Raw genomic sequence first — 21,371 nt, 5'->3', positions numbered from 1 at the left:
AAGCACAACACTTTGTTTTTATTGTGAGTATACACAAAAATAATACACACTTAACAGGATCAATTGATGTATAACACAAGCATATAAGATAAAAAAAAATATATATATATATTTTTTTTTGCACTGATAAGGAAAAAAACGAGCCTATCGCGCCGGCGCAATAGCCGACCTCAGGGGGTTAATGACCTTTTCAACCTAAACCTCTTAATTCCACCTGGGTACATCTATTTCTCTCAACCATGTCTTCATCGTAGAGGTGGAGGGCTGGCTGTAGTTTGCTGTGAGACCATTAAAATTTCTAAGATCGAGTTTCATGATGTTTCAGCATTTGATTACCTAGCGCTGAAAATGACTGGCCAAACACCACTGGCTGTAATCTTAATTTACCGACCTCCAAAATGTCCTTCTGACTTTTTCTCTGAGATTAGTGCGTTACTTACTCTTGTCTGTGGTAATTATTCATCTGTTATTCTGCTTGGTGATTTTAATATACATGAAAACACTGCACAATGCAATGAATTGATGTCTGTACTGGACTGTTTCAACCTAACTCAACATGTAACTTTTGCTACTCACTCCAGGGGTCATATACTGGATCTCATATGTACATCTGGCTTAAATAATATCTTTGTTAATGGTTCTGATTTTGCTTTCTCAGATCATAAGCTCATAAGCTTCATATCTATATCACCACTGAAGAAAATGCTGACTTATCGTAAAATTAACTCTGTGAATCCATCTTCTTTCTCTGCTTCAATAAGGGCTTCTACGTTGTCAGAATGTCTACTATCTAACTGTCCATCAGAAATCTGCTGTATATACAATAACGCTTTGTCTCAAATACTTGAGAGCCATGCTCCTGTTAAAACTAGACTGGTTCCATCTACTCGTGCCTCACCCTGGTTCACTCCTGAACTACGAACAATAAAAACTGAGGGTCGCCACCTAGAAAGACTATACAGGAAAACTGGACTTATCGTGCACTCTTTGGCTTTTAAAGAACACTTGCTTAAGTACCGTACAGCCCTTAACGATGCTAGATCCTCTTATTTCACCTCTACCATTAGGAATTCCAAGTGCAGGCCCAAATCACTATTTGCAATGGTTAACAAACTCAAAAATCCACCACAACATGTTATTTCGGGCTCTGTAAGGCTTGTAAATAGCTTTTCTCAATTCTTCTCCGATAAATTGAAGTCAATCACTGCATCCATTATCAAAAACACTCCTCATACAAGTGACTCAAATGTTCATTTAAAGTTAGCTGCTTCCCGCTCACTCAACAAATTCTCTCTCTGCTTTCACTCTAACTACTCCTGCTGCCATAAGTGACCTAATTGTGACGTCAAATTCCACATCCTGCCGGCTTGATCCTACACCTACTGTTTTGCTTAAGTTGTGTGTGCCCGAAGTTGCACCCTTCATAACACACATGATAAACTGTAGTTTGGCGTCTGGCATTGTTCCAGCAGAATTAAAAATGGCTGCGGTGACCCCCTTTCTTAAAAAAACAGGCCTAGACCACCTAAATATGGACAATTACAGACCAATATCCAACTTAACATTTTTAAGCAAAGTCCTTGAAAGGGTTGTTGCCCCACAATTGCGATCACATTTGGATGTTAATGGTCTTTTTGAACCTTTTCAGTCTGGATTTCGCCCATCACATAGCACTGAAACTGCCCTTCTTCGGGTGGTTAACGACATACTTTTGTCCATGGATTCAGGGCTGATAAACATCTTGATGCTCCTTGATTTAAGTGCTGCTTTTGACACAGTCTGCCATGAAATAATGATCTCTAGGCTTTCTGATATTGGCATCACTGGCTCTGCTCTTTCCTGGCTCATTTCCTACATCAGCGACAGAAAGTATTACATCACTATACAAGGGTTTAGATCTGCCACTGCTTCACTTACACAGGGTGTTCCTCAAGGTTCGGTTCTTGGCCCGCTATTGTTCATCATCTACATATATCCACTTGGTGACATCATACGCAGGCATGGACTTAACCCCCTGAGGTCGGCTATCGCGCCAGCGCGATAGGCTCGTTTTTTTCCTTATGAGTGCAAAAAAAAATCTAAATACTAATATTAATCTTGTATGCCTGTGTCATACATCAATCGATCCTGTTTAGTGTGTATTTTTTTTGTGTATACTCATAATAAAAACAAAGTGTTGTGCTTTTCGCCAAATAAAGAAAAATAAACATGATGCGAGTTCTGCCTACTCTCCGTCAGTGAAGTCAATTCTGAAACGCGTCCGAAAATGAACTGTAACTCAGCGAATACTCAGTCAAACAGGCATACAGACACACAGGCATGAAGCTTGAATTCTCTTCTTTTAAATGAAGTATTTTTTATAAAAAACAAATATTCACAGTTTATGTAATATGTAAAGAGAGAGATGTCAGTCGTTCTCATCTCAGCTAATTAAGTTTTAATGTGACTCCGCCCACGGAGAGCGCACTATACAAACGCAAATGTGAGGCGATCCTACAAACCTGTGAAACACCCACATCAGCTGGATATGGCCGCTGACACACTGGATGCGTGGCGTAAGCGTCTCAGCTGCGTGGCGTGTCCGTTTTTATTTTGGCTCCCATGTTAACAGTTTAGAGTTTGCACACTGCCTGCGTGAGACGCGCGTCTCAGGCGCGGCTCGAGCCGCGTGGAAAACGCGTGCATGCTAGAAATAGAACCGACGCCTATTTTTCACGCGACACGCAAGCGTCTTGGAAGCGTTTCCATGCAAAATTGAATAGGAAAATCTGTTTATGTGTCATTTTGACACGAATACATATTAATAAATGTCATTTTGATGTTTAAAAGTGTCTAGGTTTTGACATAAATGCAAATATAAATGTAATTTTACAAAATATTATCGATTTTCAAATACTGCTGTATTGAATGAACAGCTTTTAGCAAACTCTATTGCTATACTGAGATGAGGAATATATACTGTATGTGTTTTGTCAAAAATAAAGTCATCAACTAACTAATGAATCCTTTACTTTGAAATACGTATGATAAAATGTATAGGCCTACTTTAGTTTTGAAAGACGTTGACTAGTTTTGAATAGATTATAAAGTTTTTACTGTACAATAGACTGCCACATCAAATAAGCTTTTGTTTGCCAATTTTGCTCATATGTTAAATATAGTATGTTTTGTCAAAAATAAAGTCATCAAATAATACGTATTGTATACTTTAGTTTTTACAAAGAAAGATTACACTTGAATTGTTGTTGTAATTGTAACCTTTTTAATAAAAAAATATATTTACAAGGTAGATGTAAACCTACTATTAAAAGGTAAATATAATTTTTTTCTTTAAATAATTTGTATTGTGTTTTATTAGTGACAAATTTGGGGAGAGGATAAATATTCCAAAACTGAAAATACAGTATGAGAATTAACTGCACAATTACTAGACATGTTTACCTTGGATATTATACAATTTGCAAGCACAATTTGTGAAAAAAATAAAATAAATTGCGATGCTTCCAACTGTGAACCAATTTGGTAGTGTATATATATATATGAAGAGTTCAGATGCAAAAGCCTCTAAATGCCATCTGAAATTTTCTTCTAGAATGATCATTTTTATGAAGCTTGTATATTTAAGTTGACACAATAGGTGACACACCTGAATGAATGGCTCATTAAGTATGCAGGGGCATTGTCTCATCAGGTGTGAACTACTAAATATGCATGATCGTTTACGCCCCATCCGCATATTGGCTTTCCAAACTAAAAGTGTTTCACAAAACTTAAATCAATGTATCGTTTTATGTGAATGATTAGGCAGGATGATTTTCACATCATTTTGAAGAAAAAACTCTAGGCGTCCGACATCCATTAGTCAAAAGTCTTATTGACACATATTTAGTATGTGTTTTGTGGCCTTATTTCAGAAACTTTCATTTTTAGTTTTTTCAATAACCATGCATAAACATTATTCTCTCAAAAATGAAAACATGTACATACATGTGGCTCACATATTATGGTAGTCCTGTTTGTGCTAAATAGAGTGTAATTTTTTTTGCCATTGATATGTTTATAAGCAACTGAAAAAAGCACAAATGTCAGGGCAAGTCAGAACATCTCAAGGACCCCAAAAACACCCCAGACCCCAGAGGGTTAAATTCCATTGCTATGCTGATGACATTCAAATCTATCTTACCACCAGTTCCGATAGGCCATTTCTGCCTGACTCACTCACTGCATGTATCAGGGACATCAAGCATTGGATGTCCCTGAATTTCCTCAAATTAAACGACAAGAAAACCGAGATATTAGTGATTGGTTCTACTGCCTCAGTCAAAAGGATGGACCAGTCCTTTGATATTGATGGAATTCACGTTAAGCCTTCGTCATCAATTCGTAACCTTGGTGTCTTATTCGATCCAACTCTATCTTTTGGCTCTCATATTTCTTCTCTTGTTAAAAACTCTTTTTTCCATCTTCGTAATATTGCTCGTCTACGATCTTCTCTCACTTTAGCCGATGCTGAAACCTTAATTCATGCATTAATCACATCACGCCTGGACTATTGCAATGCCTTATTTCTTGATCTTCCCAAAAAACTTATTTCAAGATTACAGTATGTTCAAAACTCTGCAGCAAGAGTTCTCACCTCCACTAGGCGTTCTGCTCACATTACTCCTCTGCTTCATGACCTTCACTAGCTACCTGTGGCATCACGTATCCACTTTAAGGTATTGCTCTTAACGTTCAAAGCATTAAATGGTCTTGCTCCCCAATATCTGTCTGACCTACTCTACCCTTACCACCCTGCCCGGTCCCTTAGATCAGCTGAACTTGGTTTATTGTCCATCCCTCGTTTCCGGCTGTCTACTGTAGGTGGAAGGTCATTTAGTGTTAATGCTCCTCAATTGTGGAATTCGCTACCTCTTACACTACGTAATACCTCATCTGTGACTACTTTCAAGACCCAGTTAAAAACATATCTATATAACATGCATTTTGGATAATGTGACCATCTGTATCCTATGTGACTGTAATGTATGTGTGGGTGTTTAAATGTATTGTAATGTACAATGTAAAGCGACCTTGAGCTATGGAAAGGCGCTATATAAATAAAACTTATTCTTCTTCTACAGCAAAATCACAATGCTTTATACTGTATTCCTTGCTTCCTTTTCTCAAATGAACTGAAAAGAGTTTCCAAACTTGTGCGGTTGTGTAATGGAGTAGAAGGTGTAGGACTACATGGACTACAAACTCCATGAGTCAAGTCACTATAAAAGGAAACCAATCGTTTTGGGCATCCTTTTTGTGTTACCATGTACCAAGCAGGAGAAGCTGTGTGGTGTTTTTTTTAAATCTGTGTAATAGCAGTTGAAAATACCAGTTATTAATAAGCAGCATAGAACTGAATTGTGAAGTTAAGGGTTGTGATTTATGATGATTATAGTGAGTTTGTCTAGTTTTAACATTTGTATTTGCTTTCTGTTTTAGAATTGTGTTGATTGGTGCCTCAGATAATTAAGCATATATGATTAAGAATACAAGTACTGATCTAAATTGAATTATTGAACGGGAAGATTTTGTAATCTGTGTGTTTTATGTTTAATGGTTTTATAACATAAAATATTTTATAGGGCAATCATGAATTGTGTTTTCTTTGTTTTTTATTTTGTTTGTTTTTTCAACAGATGATGTATGATTGCTGTTTATGTTATTGAAATCAATGGTGTCTTAATGGGTGTCTGAAGAGATTAATTGGGTCATGCGTGTTGAAGTGGTAGAGTGATTTCATTTGTGACATTTTATTTTGTTTCGTTTTGGACCTACAAATGACGGGGTTCCCATTTTCTTATATATGTTTCACTCTGTTAAGGTGGGGTGTACAATTTTTTAGTGGTTTGATTTTGATTTGATGATTTAAATTTGCTTTGGAGTTTGCTATGAAATTGTGTTTGTTTTATTTGTGATTGAGTGTGCACTATTTGCAGAGTAATTGCCATTGGATATCAAATCAATTTGATATTGATTGAGTAGGAAAAGAAAGAAATGCACAGAAACAACAACAAAAAAAAAACACAATGTGGTTGTTGCGAGATGATGGAGTTACAGTTGGAAACACAGCTCTCGACTTGTGGTTTAGTTCCTTGTTAGTTTGAGGTGTGGAAATCCTTAGTTTCTGAGTTCTGAAGACAACTTCCTCTCCACAGTCCTCAATGAAAATGCAGAACTGAAAGGAGTTTCAACATAACTTCTGCTCAAGTCAGATTTTCACTGGAGGAACAAAAAACATCTACGTCGTCATCATTCACGGTTGGTAAATGCTACTTTATAAAATACTGATAGATATAGATTTAAAATTGTCATGTATCATGTCAAAAGTGTAATGTTAACAAACATTAACATTAACAAACATTCTGTTAGACAAGAGTATTATTGATCTTAATTTATCTAGTTGTAAGTGATTGTATGGTCAAAGGTCGTTTGAATATACAGGAGTGGAATAAATTGCCATTGGACTTTAAGGTTTTAACGGATAGTGTGGGTTTTTAATATAAGAGTGAAGATATTGTTTTTAGATAGGATGTCTTAATAGATTGTATGTGTATTTTTGTGAAGTTATTTTTTTTGTTTAAAAAGAATATAAGAATATAACATAACCATCCCTGAGTGGAAGGAATGGGTGCTTAACACAGTATAGCAGTCAGGATCGACATCAGTCGGCCTGAACCTCATAAGGGAATGATATAAAAACTTCTTTGTCAGTCAGTGGACATCGGAACCAGAAGGACCCATGTGAGTGTAGGATTACAGTCAGGGAGGACGTAAGTCGGCCTGATCTAAAATCATGGACCACAATGGAAATAAGTTCATACAAATTAATTTTGTTATCCTTTTTAACGCAGTTGTATTGCTACATTTTATGTACATTGATTACAACTTTGTTTTATTGCTAACAAAACTCAAAGCAATTATTTACTTTGCAATTTATGCCTCATATGTCTCTATCTCTGTTCTCTCTTCAATAGCCACATTCATTTCACAACCTTTATTTCAGCCTATTTAGATTAGGTTAATAACAGATTTTTCAGTACACGATTGTCAAGGACAAAATAATTCTCAATAAAAATATATTGCAATATCTAAATAAATCTTGTACATATAAATATTCCTATCAGTCAAATTATTATTCCTTTTTTTTTTCTTTTTTTGGTCAATGAAGCACATTATTGTTTACAAAAGGAAATCCTAACCATTTTTCGCTTAGCAAGAACATTTGGTAACTGTTAAGATAATGGGTCTCATTTATAATACGTAGAAACGAGCGCAGATCCAAGCGCATAAATCATCTTACGTTGATAAATGTAGCGGCTGATAACAATCGTTATTGAATATCACGCCCCTAAATATTCACGGTTTATAAGCCTCGCCCCTAGTTTACGACATGGGGAAACAGAACCTGGCCAAGAAGAGGAAGTAATCTCATGAAAGAAATATTGATCTCACTCCAAAAACACAGTTAATGTAATTGTTTGCCCAATTGCGAGGTTAATTTATTTGTTTATTAATAAATGGCAAATAAAACAAAATATTTACAAACATTACAAACATAGCCTGGGCTATTTCATCTCACTCCACAACAAATCCTTTAACAGTACTCAGAACAGAATAATAAGTGAACAGAAAAAAAGCTATTAAATTATATAAATATAATATTATAAAATAAAATATATTAAACAGAATAGCCTACAAACGTCAAGCCAAAATGACTAAATTGGGCTTACCTCGTTCAACAAGAAATTATTCCATATTTGCCATGTAAAATTTGGTTGCTAAACTATTATTCACAATGTAAACAAGGCTTTGTATTTAACTTGTGTTCCAATATCCGTACTCGTTCCAATAGAACTGGTGTTCGTTAGGGCTGTGACGGTGGCAGTTTTTTACCACCGCAGTGGTAATGGACCAACTACCGGCGGTGGTTGGGGGGTTGTTTTGAATTAAATAAAAAAAAAACAAAGAAACAACACACTAAAGCCTGTAAGGCATTGAAATAAATATCAGTAAATACTGGTAACTTACATAATATATTAAATAATATTATAAAATAAAACAACTTTCGTTTAACATTTGTTAATGTTATATTAATATTTGTGAGTAGGGGTGAGCACTGTACAGCGGGCACATTTCCTACATTTAAAACACACGCGGCATGAGCCGGTTTCATTGATATGGGACCTGAATGAGTGTGTAACACTGAACGGGCCGTGCTTATGTGTAGGGGTGAGCACTGAGAAGTGGGCACAATTCCTACATTTATAACACCCTCGGCGTGCGCCGGAAAGACAGACATAATGCTCTTTTTGAGATTTATCTGGGTAGCCGTGAAAACAGCCTTTGGGTACAGGCGAGCGGGTTGTGTAACGGGCTCGTTGGCTGTGAAATACACTTCTCCAGTCACCTCTGCTGAGGGAACTGAGAGAGCGGGACGCACTTTCTTTGATGGTGGTCCGGCTGAAGCGAGACTCGCCCATCTTCGTCTTCCTAAGGTGGTCAGGAAGACTTTGAAGGCTCAGGTTTCAGCGCTATCTTGGGCCTTGGGTCCCTGGGGGGGAGGCGGCCTGTAGCGGCTTGAAGAGCGCAAGCGCTGCTGAGACTCTCTCGGCTGATGGCGCTGTGAAGCTGGCGGCGGCGCTGTGTTACGGTTGGGCGGCTGCTTCTTTGAGCGACCCGATGCGGAACTAGAGCGTTTAGGGATGAAGTGCCGCATATCTTGTGAAGTTTTCTGCACTTCTGAATAGCGCTCTGCGAAGCCTTTGACTGCCGGGCCGAAGAGACCGGATGTAGACACAGGCGCGTCGAGAAAAGTGGCTCTGTCGGACTCTTTCATGTTGGACAAGTTTAACCACAAGTGTCTCTCGGTGACAGTGAGACGCCATAACTCTCCCGATGGCCTGTGCAATGGAATTGGTGGCTCATAGAGCAAGGTCCGTAGCGCATCTGAGGTCCGTGAAACTCTCAGGATTCGGGCCCGCCTCGTCCATAGTGCGGAGAAGGTTGGCCTGATGCACTTGATGCCATGGCGTGAAGCGCTGACGCGGCTTGACCGGCGGCGGTATAAGCGCGACCGATCAAAGCCGAAGTTGTCCTGCAGGCTTTCGAGGGCAGCGAGGGCTTGGACTGCCATCCAGCGGAGGGCAGACACAGATGTGTTGCTACCGGTTCCTCGACGAGAGGAATGGAACCATAGTTTTTAGCGCCGTCCACGTGGGAGAGCGTCGAAGAGACAGTAGGCTGCAGCCTAGCAGAAAATGCGCCTTCCAGCTTTTGGATAGCTCCTCATGTAATTGCGGCAGGAAAGGAGAAGGCGGATAAGCTCTGCGTCGAAGCTAGACCGCACCCCGCTCGACTCTTGCAGAGAAGGGGCAGGGTCCGGATTGGAGCCCGACCATCCTTCGCTTTCTGAAGCGAGAAGAGAGCAGCTGTCCTCTTCCGCGTTGTCCCCGTCAGATTCGAGATGCACAGCGGGAGGAGTTAGCCGGCATGCAAGCACTCACAGAAATGTCCTCCGGTGTTCTCTGTGAACGGCGCTTTTTACGGCGCGGCCCAGAAGAGAGAAGCGGAGGGGCGGGATCCACGTTGAAGGAGGCTAGACGAGCCCGAAGGGTCGACATAGCCATAGCCTCGCATTCCAGGCAGCCGCCCTTGGAAAGCACGTGGTCCGCGTCGTTTCTTCCCAGGCAGGAAACGCACCAGATGTGGCGGTCCCCGTCGCTGAGGGTGGCTCGGCACGAGCCGCATTTGGAAAAGAGAGGCATTTGAAACAATGCCTTGCTCTTTTAGAATGAAGTGTGTCGCGGGGCGAACACACAGGAATGCAAAGGAGAAAAGGATATGGGCGCCGGATAGCGCAGCAGGAACGGTGGATGAAGCGGCGAAGTTGGTCGGCTTCTGTCTGCAAGGCAGATGGCTCGTCCCGCTGAGAAGGCTCGTCGACGGCGCAGGCTTCTCCGGAGAACAGCGATGTGATGTGAACACTTCGCTGAAGAGATGAAATATCAAAGAACAACCTATCTGGACCCAGCTTATATAGACATAAGCCACGCCCATTCTGGCGGGACGTGACGTGCACGGGCGCCCGCGCAAAAGTACCGGCAAAACCGGCAAAAGTAATGATTATGAATGTATCAAATATAGCAAGGAGACATTTGAATTGTTTATTAATAAAGTGTTTTTTTTTATGTGTCGGTGTCGGGCTGCAAAGATGAAGTTGACGATGCTGACTCGTCATCTTCGCAGTGAACGCGCCTATAGAGGGAAATGCACACTTCATATGGAATACATAAGCATATGCTAGTCGGTTTATTTTTGTTTTGAATTGTTTTGTTTAAAAGTAGACAATTCAAGCTTTCTATATGGAATAACTAATGGAATATTTTTAAATTCGCTGATAATCGGGTGACCAGATCGCAAACCAGAATTCAAAGCCTACAAAGTTTAAATTTATGGGCTCACGCACAACTCTCTCATTTGCGTGACGTTATAACATTTCGTCTCGTCTCGTTTTGGTCAATGAAAATGAGGAGACATTTTAGCATAGTTTTTATTTTGTAAACCACATTTAGTCTTGTTTTTATTCAAGAAAAATGTTTTATTCAAAACTCTCTCATTCGTCATGAATTCAAACTTTTCCATGGCTGCGATGTAACATTTAATTGCTAACCTATTATTTATTTTGTAAACAAAGCTTTGTGTGTCATAATATTAATGTAAAACAGCATTCACATACAATTTTTTTTTTTAGCGAACCAAGTTGGTGCGGTTGTCAAGTTTACCGGCACAGCCCTAGTGTTCGTGTGCGCAAGTGAGGCGCCTGCACAATGTAACAACTGAGACACAATTATTTGTTATATTTAACAAATAATCTTTACAACTCACTATGGGATCTATGATCCCATCCCCCAACTAGGGGAAGAACCATGACTTCCATCAGATAAGATGGTTTTATTTTTGTTAAAAATGTGGTCATGTGGTCAAGACAGAGGCCATAGGAAAGACAGACATTGACCTTAAAACAGACTTTCCTGCATTAATTTATAGACAAACTGATCTATAAATGAACTTGCATCCCAGAACATTGTGTGAATGATATACTGTCTTGTATAGTGTCTTTTAATTCTATTATTTGTTTGATACTGTGTATTTTATGGTCAATGTAACCAATATTGAATATCTAAGCTGATATTGATCCTTGTTTTATTTCTCCGTTTGTCCCAAAGCCTGCTTGCCTCAGTTGATCTACGTTTTTTGGGGATGTTCTGTACTCGTAATCAATTATCGTGAACCATTATGACTGAACGACACAACAGCGGCGTGCGAGATATTGTATCATAGATATATATACAAAGGACCTCATTAGCTGTTTACATATAGCAGTTCATTGAAACGGATGCTAATGATGTATCTATGTATAAATTTCTATGGTTTATACAAGCGGAAACCGAGAATAGCACGAATATTACATAATTGATAAGCGACAATGACGGGACAAGACATTATTTAAAACGTCTTGGTTACTTGTGTAACCCTCATTCCCTGAAGGATGGAATGGAGACGTAGTCGGCGTGTCGACTGATTGGGATAACCGTGGAGAATACACATATTGACTGGGCGAAGATTCAGGCAGTACAACTGAGAATGTAACTGAGATGGCTCCAGCCGTTTGACAGGGGGAGCCATCAGAGGTGGCAGGGCAAACACTGCCAAGGGAAGACACAGGCTCGAATTTTTGGGAACCGTATTGTGGACATACACATATGGATCCTAGAGGGGGGAACAACATATGGACCCAGCCTACCACAAGTTACATTAGTTTACAAGTGGTAGGCCTAGCACCAGACGCTCCGCCACGTCCCATGCCGAAGGATAATTGGAGGAACTACAGGGTTCTCAAGCAGAACTCACTGAAGCAATGGCACATGTATCCAGCCAACAAATGTGCTTACTGTATTACTGGCTTCTATGTGAAGAGAGCACATGGGAAGCAACTGGCTTGACACGTAGGCTATAGAACCTAGAGAACGTGTCAGGTGTCGCACTCTGTGTGGAGTGAGCTCGCAGTCCCGGGGGACAAGGTACATCTTGGGATTCATACGCCAAGATGATGGCATCCACTATCCAGTTGGCCAACCTCTGCCTGGAGACAGCCTTCCCTTCTGCTGGCCTCTGCTGTCACAGAATGTTTGGTCATTCAAGGAGCAAGATGGTGGCGCGCGACTGTGCAGCGGCTCCTAGCTCTCCTGTCGGTGTTTATGTTTCTCGTTAGTGTTTTTTGTAACGTTCCCATGTCAAGGTCTTACGAACAAGTACAGCCACACTGACCTAATCAAGATTGGACTACGATATAACACAGTCGTTACAAGAGCCTTCCAGGCGGCTCATAACATCCTGGAGGATATAGCCAGACCATCGGGCGCTCCGTGGATTATTGTCGGCAGCGGAAAGCGACTAAGGCGGAGACGGGAGAAGAAGCAGAAGCGAGGATGCCGGTCGGGCCTGCTAGCCCGGCTAAGGAAACTACCACACAGACCTCCACTGCCAAGCCTCCTACTCACCAAAGCCAAATCCATCGCGCACAAAATGGGTGAGTTGGAACTCAGTATAACAACTAACAACTACATATGGAACTGCTGTGTGATGATTATCACTGAAACCTGGCTGAATCCCCTCATCCCGGATGCCGCCGTGCAGCTAGCAGGCCGAGCTAGCTATCGGCAGGACCGAGACAAGAACTCCAGCAAGAACAGAAGAGGAGGACTCTGCATTTTTGTGCATAATGAATGGTGTAACAACAGCAGGATCGTTGCTCAGCACTGCTCACCTGACTTGGAAGCCCTGTCGGTACTATGTAGACCATTTGATTTACCAAGAGAGTACACCGTAGTGACTGGTACTGCTGTCTACATAGCCCCCTATGCTAACGTTAGCACAGATTTGGCTCACCTGCTAACCATAGCAAACAAACTGCAGCGCGATCACCCAGAGGGAATACATATTATAGCAGGGGACTTTACTAAGGCGTCCTTAAAGACTGTACTACACAGTGTTTTCCAGCATGTCGATTGTGCTACTAGAGGGTAAAACACACTAGACCATGTATACTCTAACATCAAGAAAGCATACAGAACTGCTCCTCTCCCTCACCTGGGCCAGTCAGATCACATCCAACTACTCCTGGTCCCAGCATACATCCCTGTCAGGAGGGCTATGGACGGCACCATGGCTTGCCCGCTAGGCTATACAGCCAAGTAGAAGGACTATTAAAACCTGGCCTGACACCGCCCTATCCAGCTTCAGGACTGCTTCCAACCAGGGTGGGAATTATACCGCGGCCACGCGGCCATGGCCGCCGTTGCCCTACAGTTTGGCCTCCGTGCCCAGTGAAAAAAAAATCATCGTACGGCCACAGTGGCCTGTGTGCCCTGGCCCTGTCCAAGTTCCATGTATAAAGCAGAGCATGTGAGCGGAGTGGAGCGGGAGCGAGCGGGGAGTGCGAGCGGGCGGATCTTGGACAGAGCGCAGAGCGGCAATTTCAAAAGGACGGAGCGTCGCCCTATTTCCCGCTCCAGTTTCGCTCCGCTCACACCACGAGTCTGAAGCATGCTCAGTCAAGCCTGACCCTGAATCCATCTGTCTTGCACAGTCATCAACAGTAGACTATTTTCAGTCAAAACTCAGCTCAATAATGGAGTTCAAAAAGTACTTCAAAAAGGAAAATGAGAAGTCATACAGATGTAGCCTACTATTAATAAGTCGCTCCGGAGTATAAATCGCAACAGTCAAAAAATGCGCCATGAAGAAGAAAAAACACATATGCCTAGCCTAAGTCGCATTTATTTAGAAATGTATTTCACAAAAAAAAAAAAAACTATGTTACAGACTGGACGTTACGGACGTGAGCGCTCTGAAAGCGGCACTAAAAGACTGCTTTATAAAACTTTCACAGAGACCTCAAGCAGAAAGCACAAAGCCTGTCTTTAAATTTAATTTCATTTTGTATTAATTGTATCTTAATTTTAATCAATGTTTCATCAACCAATTGTCTGGATTTAATAAATTAGAAGTGAATATATTAGAAAATAGATAATCACGACACGAAGGCGCCGGCGAAACTGGAGCTTGTCTCATAAATGAACCGAAACTCAGCGTATAGCCTACTTGCCTCACAGACCTGAGACATATATATAAAGCTTGAAATGTCTACTTTTAAACAGAACAATTCAAAATGAAAGAAAACAGACTTCTCTCTTATGTAATCCGTATGAAATGTGCATTTCTCTCTGGCGCGTTCACTACTGCGAAGATCGCGAGTCAGCATCTTTCCAGCCGACACAGACACGACACAGACTTTTCTTTTGGGGGCATTTTGTTTGTGTTCAGACTTTCTCAGTTGTTTTTAGGCGCGATGTTAGAGGACGCTGCTAATAAAGTTGCTAGTAGGCCTACACATTGGATTCACGTTTATTATTATAGGCTAAAAAAAATACCCCAGTTTTTATGCCGTTCGTATCATTTTATTTTGTTGTATTTATCCGCCACACCTTGAAGGCCGGTCCGTGAAAATATTGTCTGATATTAAACCGATCTGTGGTGCAAAAAAAGCTTGGGGACCGCTACAAGTGATATACATGTAGATTTTTTTCCTTTTTTGGAGCGAGCGGGGGGTGATTTGAGTGGAGCGCGAAGCAAACTGCGTTGAGCGCTGAGCGATAATGATTGTGAGGCTGTATACCTTCTGGATGAAATGGTTCTCTCTCTCACACTCACATGATATAGAGGACTGAATGAATATTTTGAATGCTTTTATTGGCATTTGTGGTGTTTCTGAATGCTTTTATTGGCATTTGTGGTGTTTCTGAATGCTTTTATTGGCATTTATGTTGTTTCTATTGTTGTGTGAGGGTGTATACCTTCTGGATGTAATGGCGCTCTCTCTCTCTCTCTCTCTCATTAAAAAAAATTTTTTTTATTAAAAAAGTTATAATCCATGTCTTATTCCAAATTAGGATGTTATGGTATCAATCTGAATGGGAAAACCATCGAATTGTACTCAATGGCCTTTGTGCCCTTTCATATGGCCTTGGTGCCCCTAAAAAAAAAGAAAAGGTGGAGGCCAAATGGCCTTGCCCCTAAAATTACATAATTCCCACCCTGCTTCCAACACACTGAATGGGACCTGTTCTTTCAAAGTGACTTAGATGGTGACACAGAGGCTGTACTGGATTACATCACATTCTGTATGGACAATGTCACGGTCGAACGTCGCATCAGGACATCCCAATCAAAAAGCCTGGATGACGAGAGAAGTCAAGAGACGTAACATCGCCTTCAGATCAGGGGATAGAGAACAGTACAGCTCTGCTAGAGCTGACCTGAAGAGGGGTATTAAGGTGGCAAAGGAGGCATATAAGGGGAGGATGGAGAACGATGGAGGACTACCTAGCAGACAAAGATACGCGCAGAGTGTGGCAGGGAATACAACAACTAACCAACTACAAAGGCAGCACTGTCAACAGTACTACCAACACTGATGCCTCGCTGGCTGAGGAGCTGAACCACTTCTTTGCCAGGTTTGAGGCTGACAGATCTGAAACAGATCTGCTGTCTCTACCAGCCATCACAAGTCACACTCTCACTCTGCTGGAACACGAAGTGAGATGTTAACTAAAGTCTGTCAACCCACGAAAGGCAACTGGACCTGACGGAGTGACGGGCAGAGTCCTTAAATCCTGCGCTGACCAGCTAGCAGGAGTCTTCACCAGAATTTTCAACAGCTCCCTGTCACAGGCCACCGTTCCATCTTGTCTGAAATCAGCCATCATTATCCCCGTGCCAAAAAAGCCAGTTCCAGAGGACCTTGTAGCATACACCAGTAGCATTGACACCAGTTGTCATGAAATGCCTGGAGAAACTGGTACTACGGAACATAAAATTTAGCTTCCCAGCCTCTTTTGATCCCCATCAGTTTGCATACCGGCCAAATAGGTCCACGGAGGATGCTATCGCCAAAATGGCGCACACGGCGCTAAATCATTTGGAACACCCCAACACCTACGTGAGGATGCTCTTTGTGGATTACAGCTCTGCATTCAATACCATTATCCCGGACATCCTCATCAACAAGCTGCTCCACCTGGGCCTTTCCACCCCCATCTGCACTTGGATAAGTGATTTCCTCACCAACCGCTCACAAGTTGTTCGACTGGGCACCCACCTCTCTTCCACCATCACACTCAGCACAGCCTTCTGCTATACTCCCTGTACACCAGCGACTGTTCCCCAGCTCATTCAACCAACACCATCATCAAATTCACAGATGACACCACAGTCGTCGGTCATATAGTAGAAGGGATGAGACACACTATAGGGCTGAGATTGAGAGGTGACAGTATGGTGCCATAACAACAACCTCGAGCTCAACACATTAAAGACCAAAGAGCTGATCCTGGACTTTAGGAGGAAGCGACAGATGGACCCACCGCCACTCCTCGTAGGAGGGGCTAGTGTCGAGAGGGTCCACACCTTCAAATTCCTGGGGGCTCATATTGCCAATGACCTGTCCTGGACTGTTAACACCACCACCATAATCAAAAGGGCATAACAGCGTCTCTACTTCCTGAGACTGCTAAAGAGATACAACCTCAAGGGAAACGCTGCTGGTGGCCTTTTATCGCACTGCCATAGAGAGCATACTGACGTACTGCATCACAGTGTGGTATGCAAGCTGCACTGAAGCACAGAAAAAATCCCTGCAGAGGGTCATCCGCAAAAAATCATTGGGTGCTCTTTGCCCACACTTGACAGCATTGCATCATCCCGTTACCTCAGTAGAGCAAAAAACAATTAAGGACTCCTCTCACCCAGGCCAAGAACACTTTCAGTTACTCCCCTCAGGAAGGCGTTATAGGTTTGTCAGAACCTGCACATTCAGATTCAGAGACAGCTTTTTCCCCACAGCCATTACAACTTTAAACACTCACTTACAGAAATAGGACCTTATCATGATGAATGATTATCTTGCCTGTTTTGCACTGCATTTGCACTTTTCAGTACTGTGATTTTGTTTTTATACTGCCTCTATGTGACCTGTCCTATTATGTGTATGTGTCGGTATGGTTCTGTGTGAGTATGATGTGAGTGAGTGTATGAATGTATTCTTCTATGCCCCAGGAGTAGCCTTTAAATTTCGTTGTGACAATGTTTAACAATGTTTTTACAATAACAAATAAATTCTGATTCTGATTCTGAGATGAAGAGCTGATCAGAGGTCCTAATGCTTTACGTTCTATCCACATATATCTGGACAGAGCAAAGCCAGGGTCTGCCTCCTCCAAGGGCAGTGCTTGCAGGTCCACCACCTGGTCCCGAAAGGGAGTGGTAGGAACCTAGGGCACATATCCAGGCCGGGGTCTCAAGATAATATGATAGTTAGCTGGCTGAATTCCAGGCACGATTCGTTGGCCGAAAAAGCGTGCAGGTCCCTTACCCTCTTGATGGAGGCCAGTGCAAGCAGGAGAACTGTCTTTGATGACAGAATTTTTAACTCCACTGACTGCAGTGGCTCAATGGGAGGTCTCTGCAGTGCGGTTAGCACCAGAGATAAGTCCCGAGAGGGTATGGAAGGGATGCGAGGTGGATTCAATCTCCTCGCTCGCCTGATAAACCTGAATATCAGGTCGTGCTTCCCTATGGATTTCCCATCCACTGTATCGTGATGTGCGCCAATAGAGGCAACAAACACTTTGAGAGCCTTGGAAAGCCTTCGCTCCAACCCCTCTTGCAGGAAAGAAAGTACAGTCCCGACCGAGCAATTTCGGGGGTCTTCTCTGAGAGAAGAACACCAATTGACGAACAGGTTCCACCTCAATGCATAAGCATGCCTCGTGGAGGTTGCTCTCGTAGAGGCGATGGTATCTACGACTGCTTGTGGTAGACCCCCTAGAACCTCTTGAAATCAGACCTGAAATATCCAGAGGTCTGGACGCGGGTGCCATATGGTTCCTCGTCCCTGAGATAGAAGGTCCTCCCTCAGAGGAATGGGCCAGAGAGGGGCTGACGAGAGGAGCACGAGTTTGGAAAACCAGGTCCGGTTGAACCAATAAGACCTGCTCCTCTTCCTCCCTGACTGTGCATGGGACAGCCATGTAACCTCTCACTGCTCGTCCTTCAAGGATAGTGAGGGGGGAGAAGCTATCCAGGTCGTTTCCAGCAGTAAAAGGTGCCATCCACGACCTGGTCAGTTCTCCATGCACCTCGGGAAAGAAAAGTACTGGGGTGGTGGGCTGAGAACCAGCCCGACCGGCCCTGAGAAACCAATCAGCCAACCACGACTGAGCGGGACATGGTGGAGGGTTCCACTCGAGCCCGACCTCCGCGGCGGCCCATTTTCAGCATAGCTAATAACTGTGGATCCGACTCAAGCAACATTGTACTCCGCGAAGGGAGCAATGTGGGTGAATCATCCTCTCCAGAGTACAGCTTACCCTCCGATGCAGCGATTGGCATCCTCTCCTCCTGGGGAATCTCCAATGGTACCTCTGGCCCGTCCATTACAGACAGGTCAGCGCGCTCAACACCGGAATCCTTCAGTATCGGTGTGATGGAATCGTGAGGAGTCCACATTCCATGAGGAATGGTTACCGGGCGGAAACTCCATCACTATCCTATAATCACCCACCTCACACGGCACCCAAGAGTGCGGTGTAGAAATGAGGACTCCACCTTTGCAAACGAAGGTGAGTCTTGATCTCAACACCGAGACACTGAGAACACAAACTATCCACAAAAGCTGCTTCAGCTTGTTTTAAGCCCAAACACGTGATGCAGTAATTGTGACCGTCACAGGGGGACAGGGATTTACGTCCCTGGTCGTCCCTGGTTTAAACTTTAAATTGTTCTTGTTAAATCCTGAGAGTAACCACCACGTCACCACATATGTTGAATGTTTTCATTATTTCTTAAAGAAAATTATGCTAATCAAAACAACCTACTGTGCGCCTATTTAATTCTGAATAAAGAATACTAAAACACAAATGCTGCCGACTAACAAGCAAGCCAATATGCAAGAGATGCTACAGAGCAGTGCTAACAAAAGGCGCTAACACCTCTAAGGGGCCGATCATACCTGACACGTATTTTGCAGTGAGAGGCGCCTATTTTCAATTGGTTTCCTATGGCAGCGAGCGTTCTGCGCGCTGTTTATGCGCCTGCTGCGCCTCGCGTTTTTGAAGTTGAAAAAAAGCAACTCCGAGCGGAAAAAGCGCCCGACGTCATCGCGTTTTTTACTGCTGTCCAATCGATTGAACGGAGAGGCGGGCCTTCCGTTTTAGTGATGAAAGCTAGTTGCTTGAACGCCCGGAGAGTGTGATGATGGAGGATAAACTTGTGGTGCTCTCGTGGGTTACCAGGAGCTTAACGACTTCACGAACCGTAACTACCACAGTGTTAACAGAAAGTAAATAAAGTTAATAAAAGGCTGATTTGACGTTTACTTGACTGACAGAACAGCTGTTTCAGTGGTTGCCTAGCAACATAAAAAACGCAGCGCACCGCTCGTTCTCTGTGATGGTAAGTGCTGTGCACCTCGCGTTTTCAAACCTGAAAAACGCGTTAGGTGTGATCGGGGCCTAATATAGCAAAGCACCTGAAAGACAGACCGGATCTATATAAATAATTTCGAGAGGTTGGTAACTCTTCTCATTTTAACATTTCTGAAACATTAACCAAGATGGCCTAGTATTGTCGTTGATATGAGTGTGTGTTGTCTCATTTTTTCACCATAATTCTTAAAGTTAATATAATCTGACTGAGGAATCTTAGACAAGTAAATATTTTAACTGTGGTCAAATGTAAATTAACTTGTGCTTATTTAACTTTATTCAAAAAATTATTTAATTCTGCAATTTGCCTTCATTAGCGATTATCATCAATTTGATTACACAGATACTAATTAAACTAAACTGAGCTAGGCAATGAAATCTCTGAATTCAATAATGAAATGCCTTTAACTGAAAATTGAATGTTTAATCTTATTATTATACATTACTAACACTCTATCCTCCAATTTGATACTGTTAAGTGCTTTGACAATCTGTATTGTTAAAAGCACTATATAAATAAAGGTGAAATGTCGGTCCAGTGAGCATTGTTTTCGCGTGTGATGCATGCACGTTTGCATTTAAATCTGTTCATCAAATAACGTTAATGTATTAACCAGCATTTATGCTTTTGAACAAGTGCACTACCTCAGGACATTTTTGTTCATGTAAAATATACCTCATTGTCATGTTCTAGACTTGTTATATTTAGCTTTAAATAAAAAAAAATACCCCCTTAATATTGTGGCATTTTTTTTGTCCGTTGTATCGAAGTTAGAAATTCTAGTATCGTGACAACACTAATTGGGATTATGAATTTGTTTAACTATAATGTTTCAATTGAATTTATCTGCTGGCCAGTTCTCAACGAGCCGCGTCAGATTGCGCAATAGAGAGAATAAACTGACACTTTTCAAAGTCTGTGATTGTAGTGCCTCTTAGCGGTAAAAGGCAGCAAATACATACTGAAAGAATAATATTTTACCGCCGCAGGAACATTCGAGTGCTTAGGTCCACATGTTAAGAGTGAAACAAATAAAGATCTTTTTATTCTTGTCTTTCAGCTGTGAAGCTGTGAAGGACAATGGCGTCTGTTAAAGATCTGCTCATGAACTCACTGATGGACCTGGTAAAAGATGACCTGGAGCGGTTTCAATGGCACTTAAAAAATGATAATCATATATCAAATTCTGAAATGGAGAATGCAAATATATTAAAAACTGTGGATAAGATGGTAGCACGTTTTGGACCAGAAGAAGCTGTGAAGATCACGGTGGAGATCTTGAGGAAGATGAACCAGAATGAACTGGCTAAGCAGCTTGAGAACAAACACAAGCAAGGTAACATTCAGTTCACAGTGACTGTGATGTGATTGACTTTGATGGTTTGAATTTGATGGTTTGAATTTTTCAAGGAGCAATTTTCTCCTTGCTTTGCTGATGTGTTTGTGTGGTTTATGTTTCCCAGTGTGTGATCATCTCTCTCTCTCTCTCTCTCTCTCTCTCTCTCTGTCACACACACACACACACACACACACACACACACACACACACACACACACACACACACACACACACACATAGATCAGGCTGAAAGCAATATGAAGGCATCTGTCCCTGTTGGAGCTGAATCAAAACAGAGCTGGGGTAAATTAAAGTAGTTAATTCTAAGAAGAAGTTAATTCTATTCTCTAGAAGAAAACAAATAACTTTTAATGACTTTAGTCAG

General features: G+C 42.0%; 1 protein-coding gene across 3 annotated transcripts in view; it reads left to right on the top strand.

Moving 5' to 3' along the window:
• Window positions 1-6,231: 6,231 nt before the first annotated feature.
• LOC311081134 (NACHT, LRR and PYD domains-containing protein 3-like) overlaps window positions 6,232-21,371 on the top strand; it is a 50,558-nt gene continuing 35,418 nt past the window's right edge. The window contains exons 1-3 of one of the 3 annotated variants that reach the window (XM_084111541.1): window positions 6,232-6,300; window positions 20,708-20,983; window positions 21,227-21,289. In XM_084111541.1, coding sequence (XP_083967667.1) covers window positions 20,728-20,983; window positions 21,227-21,289 — 319 coding nt within the window. In that variant the 5' untranslated portion in view covers window positions 6,232-6,300; window positions 20,708-20,727. The remainder of the gene's footprint in view (window positions 6,301-20,707; window positions 20,984-21,226; window positions 21,290-21,371) is intronic. The other 2 variants (XM_084111542.1, XM_084111543.1) reach the window with 2 other exon arrangements.

The sequence above is a fragment of the Abramis brama genome, assembly GCF_963993115.1.
Source record: "Abramis brama genome assembly, chromosome: 4".
Lineage (NCBI taxonomy): Eukaryota > Metazoa > Chordata > Actinopteri > Cypriniformes > Leuciscidae > Abramis > Abramis brama.
This window is presented reverse-complemented; position numbering and strand designations above follow the sequence as displayed.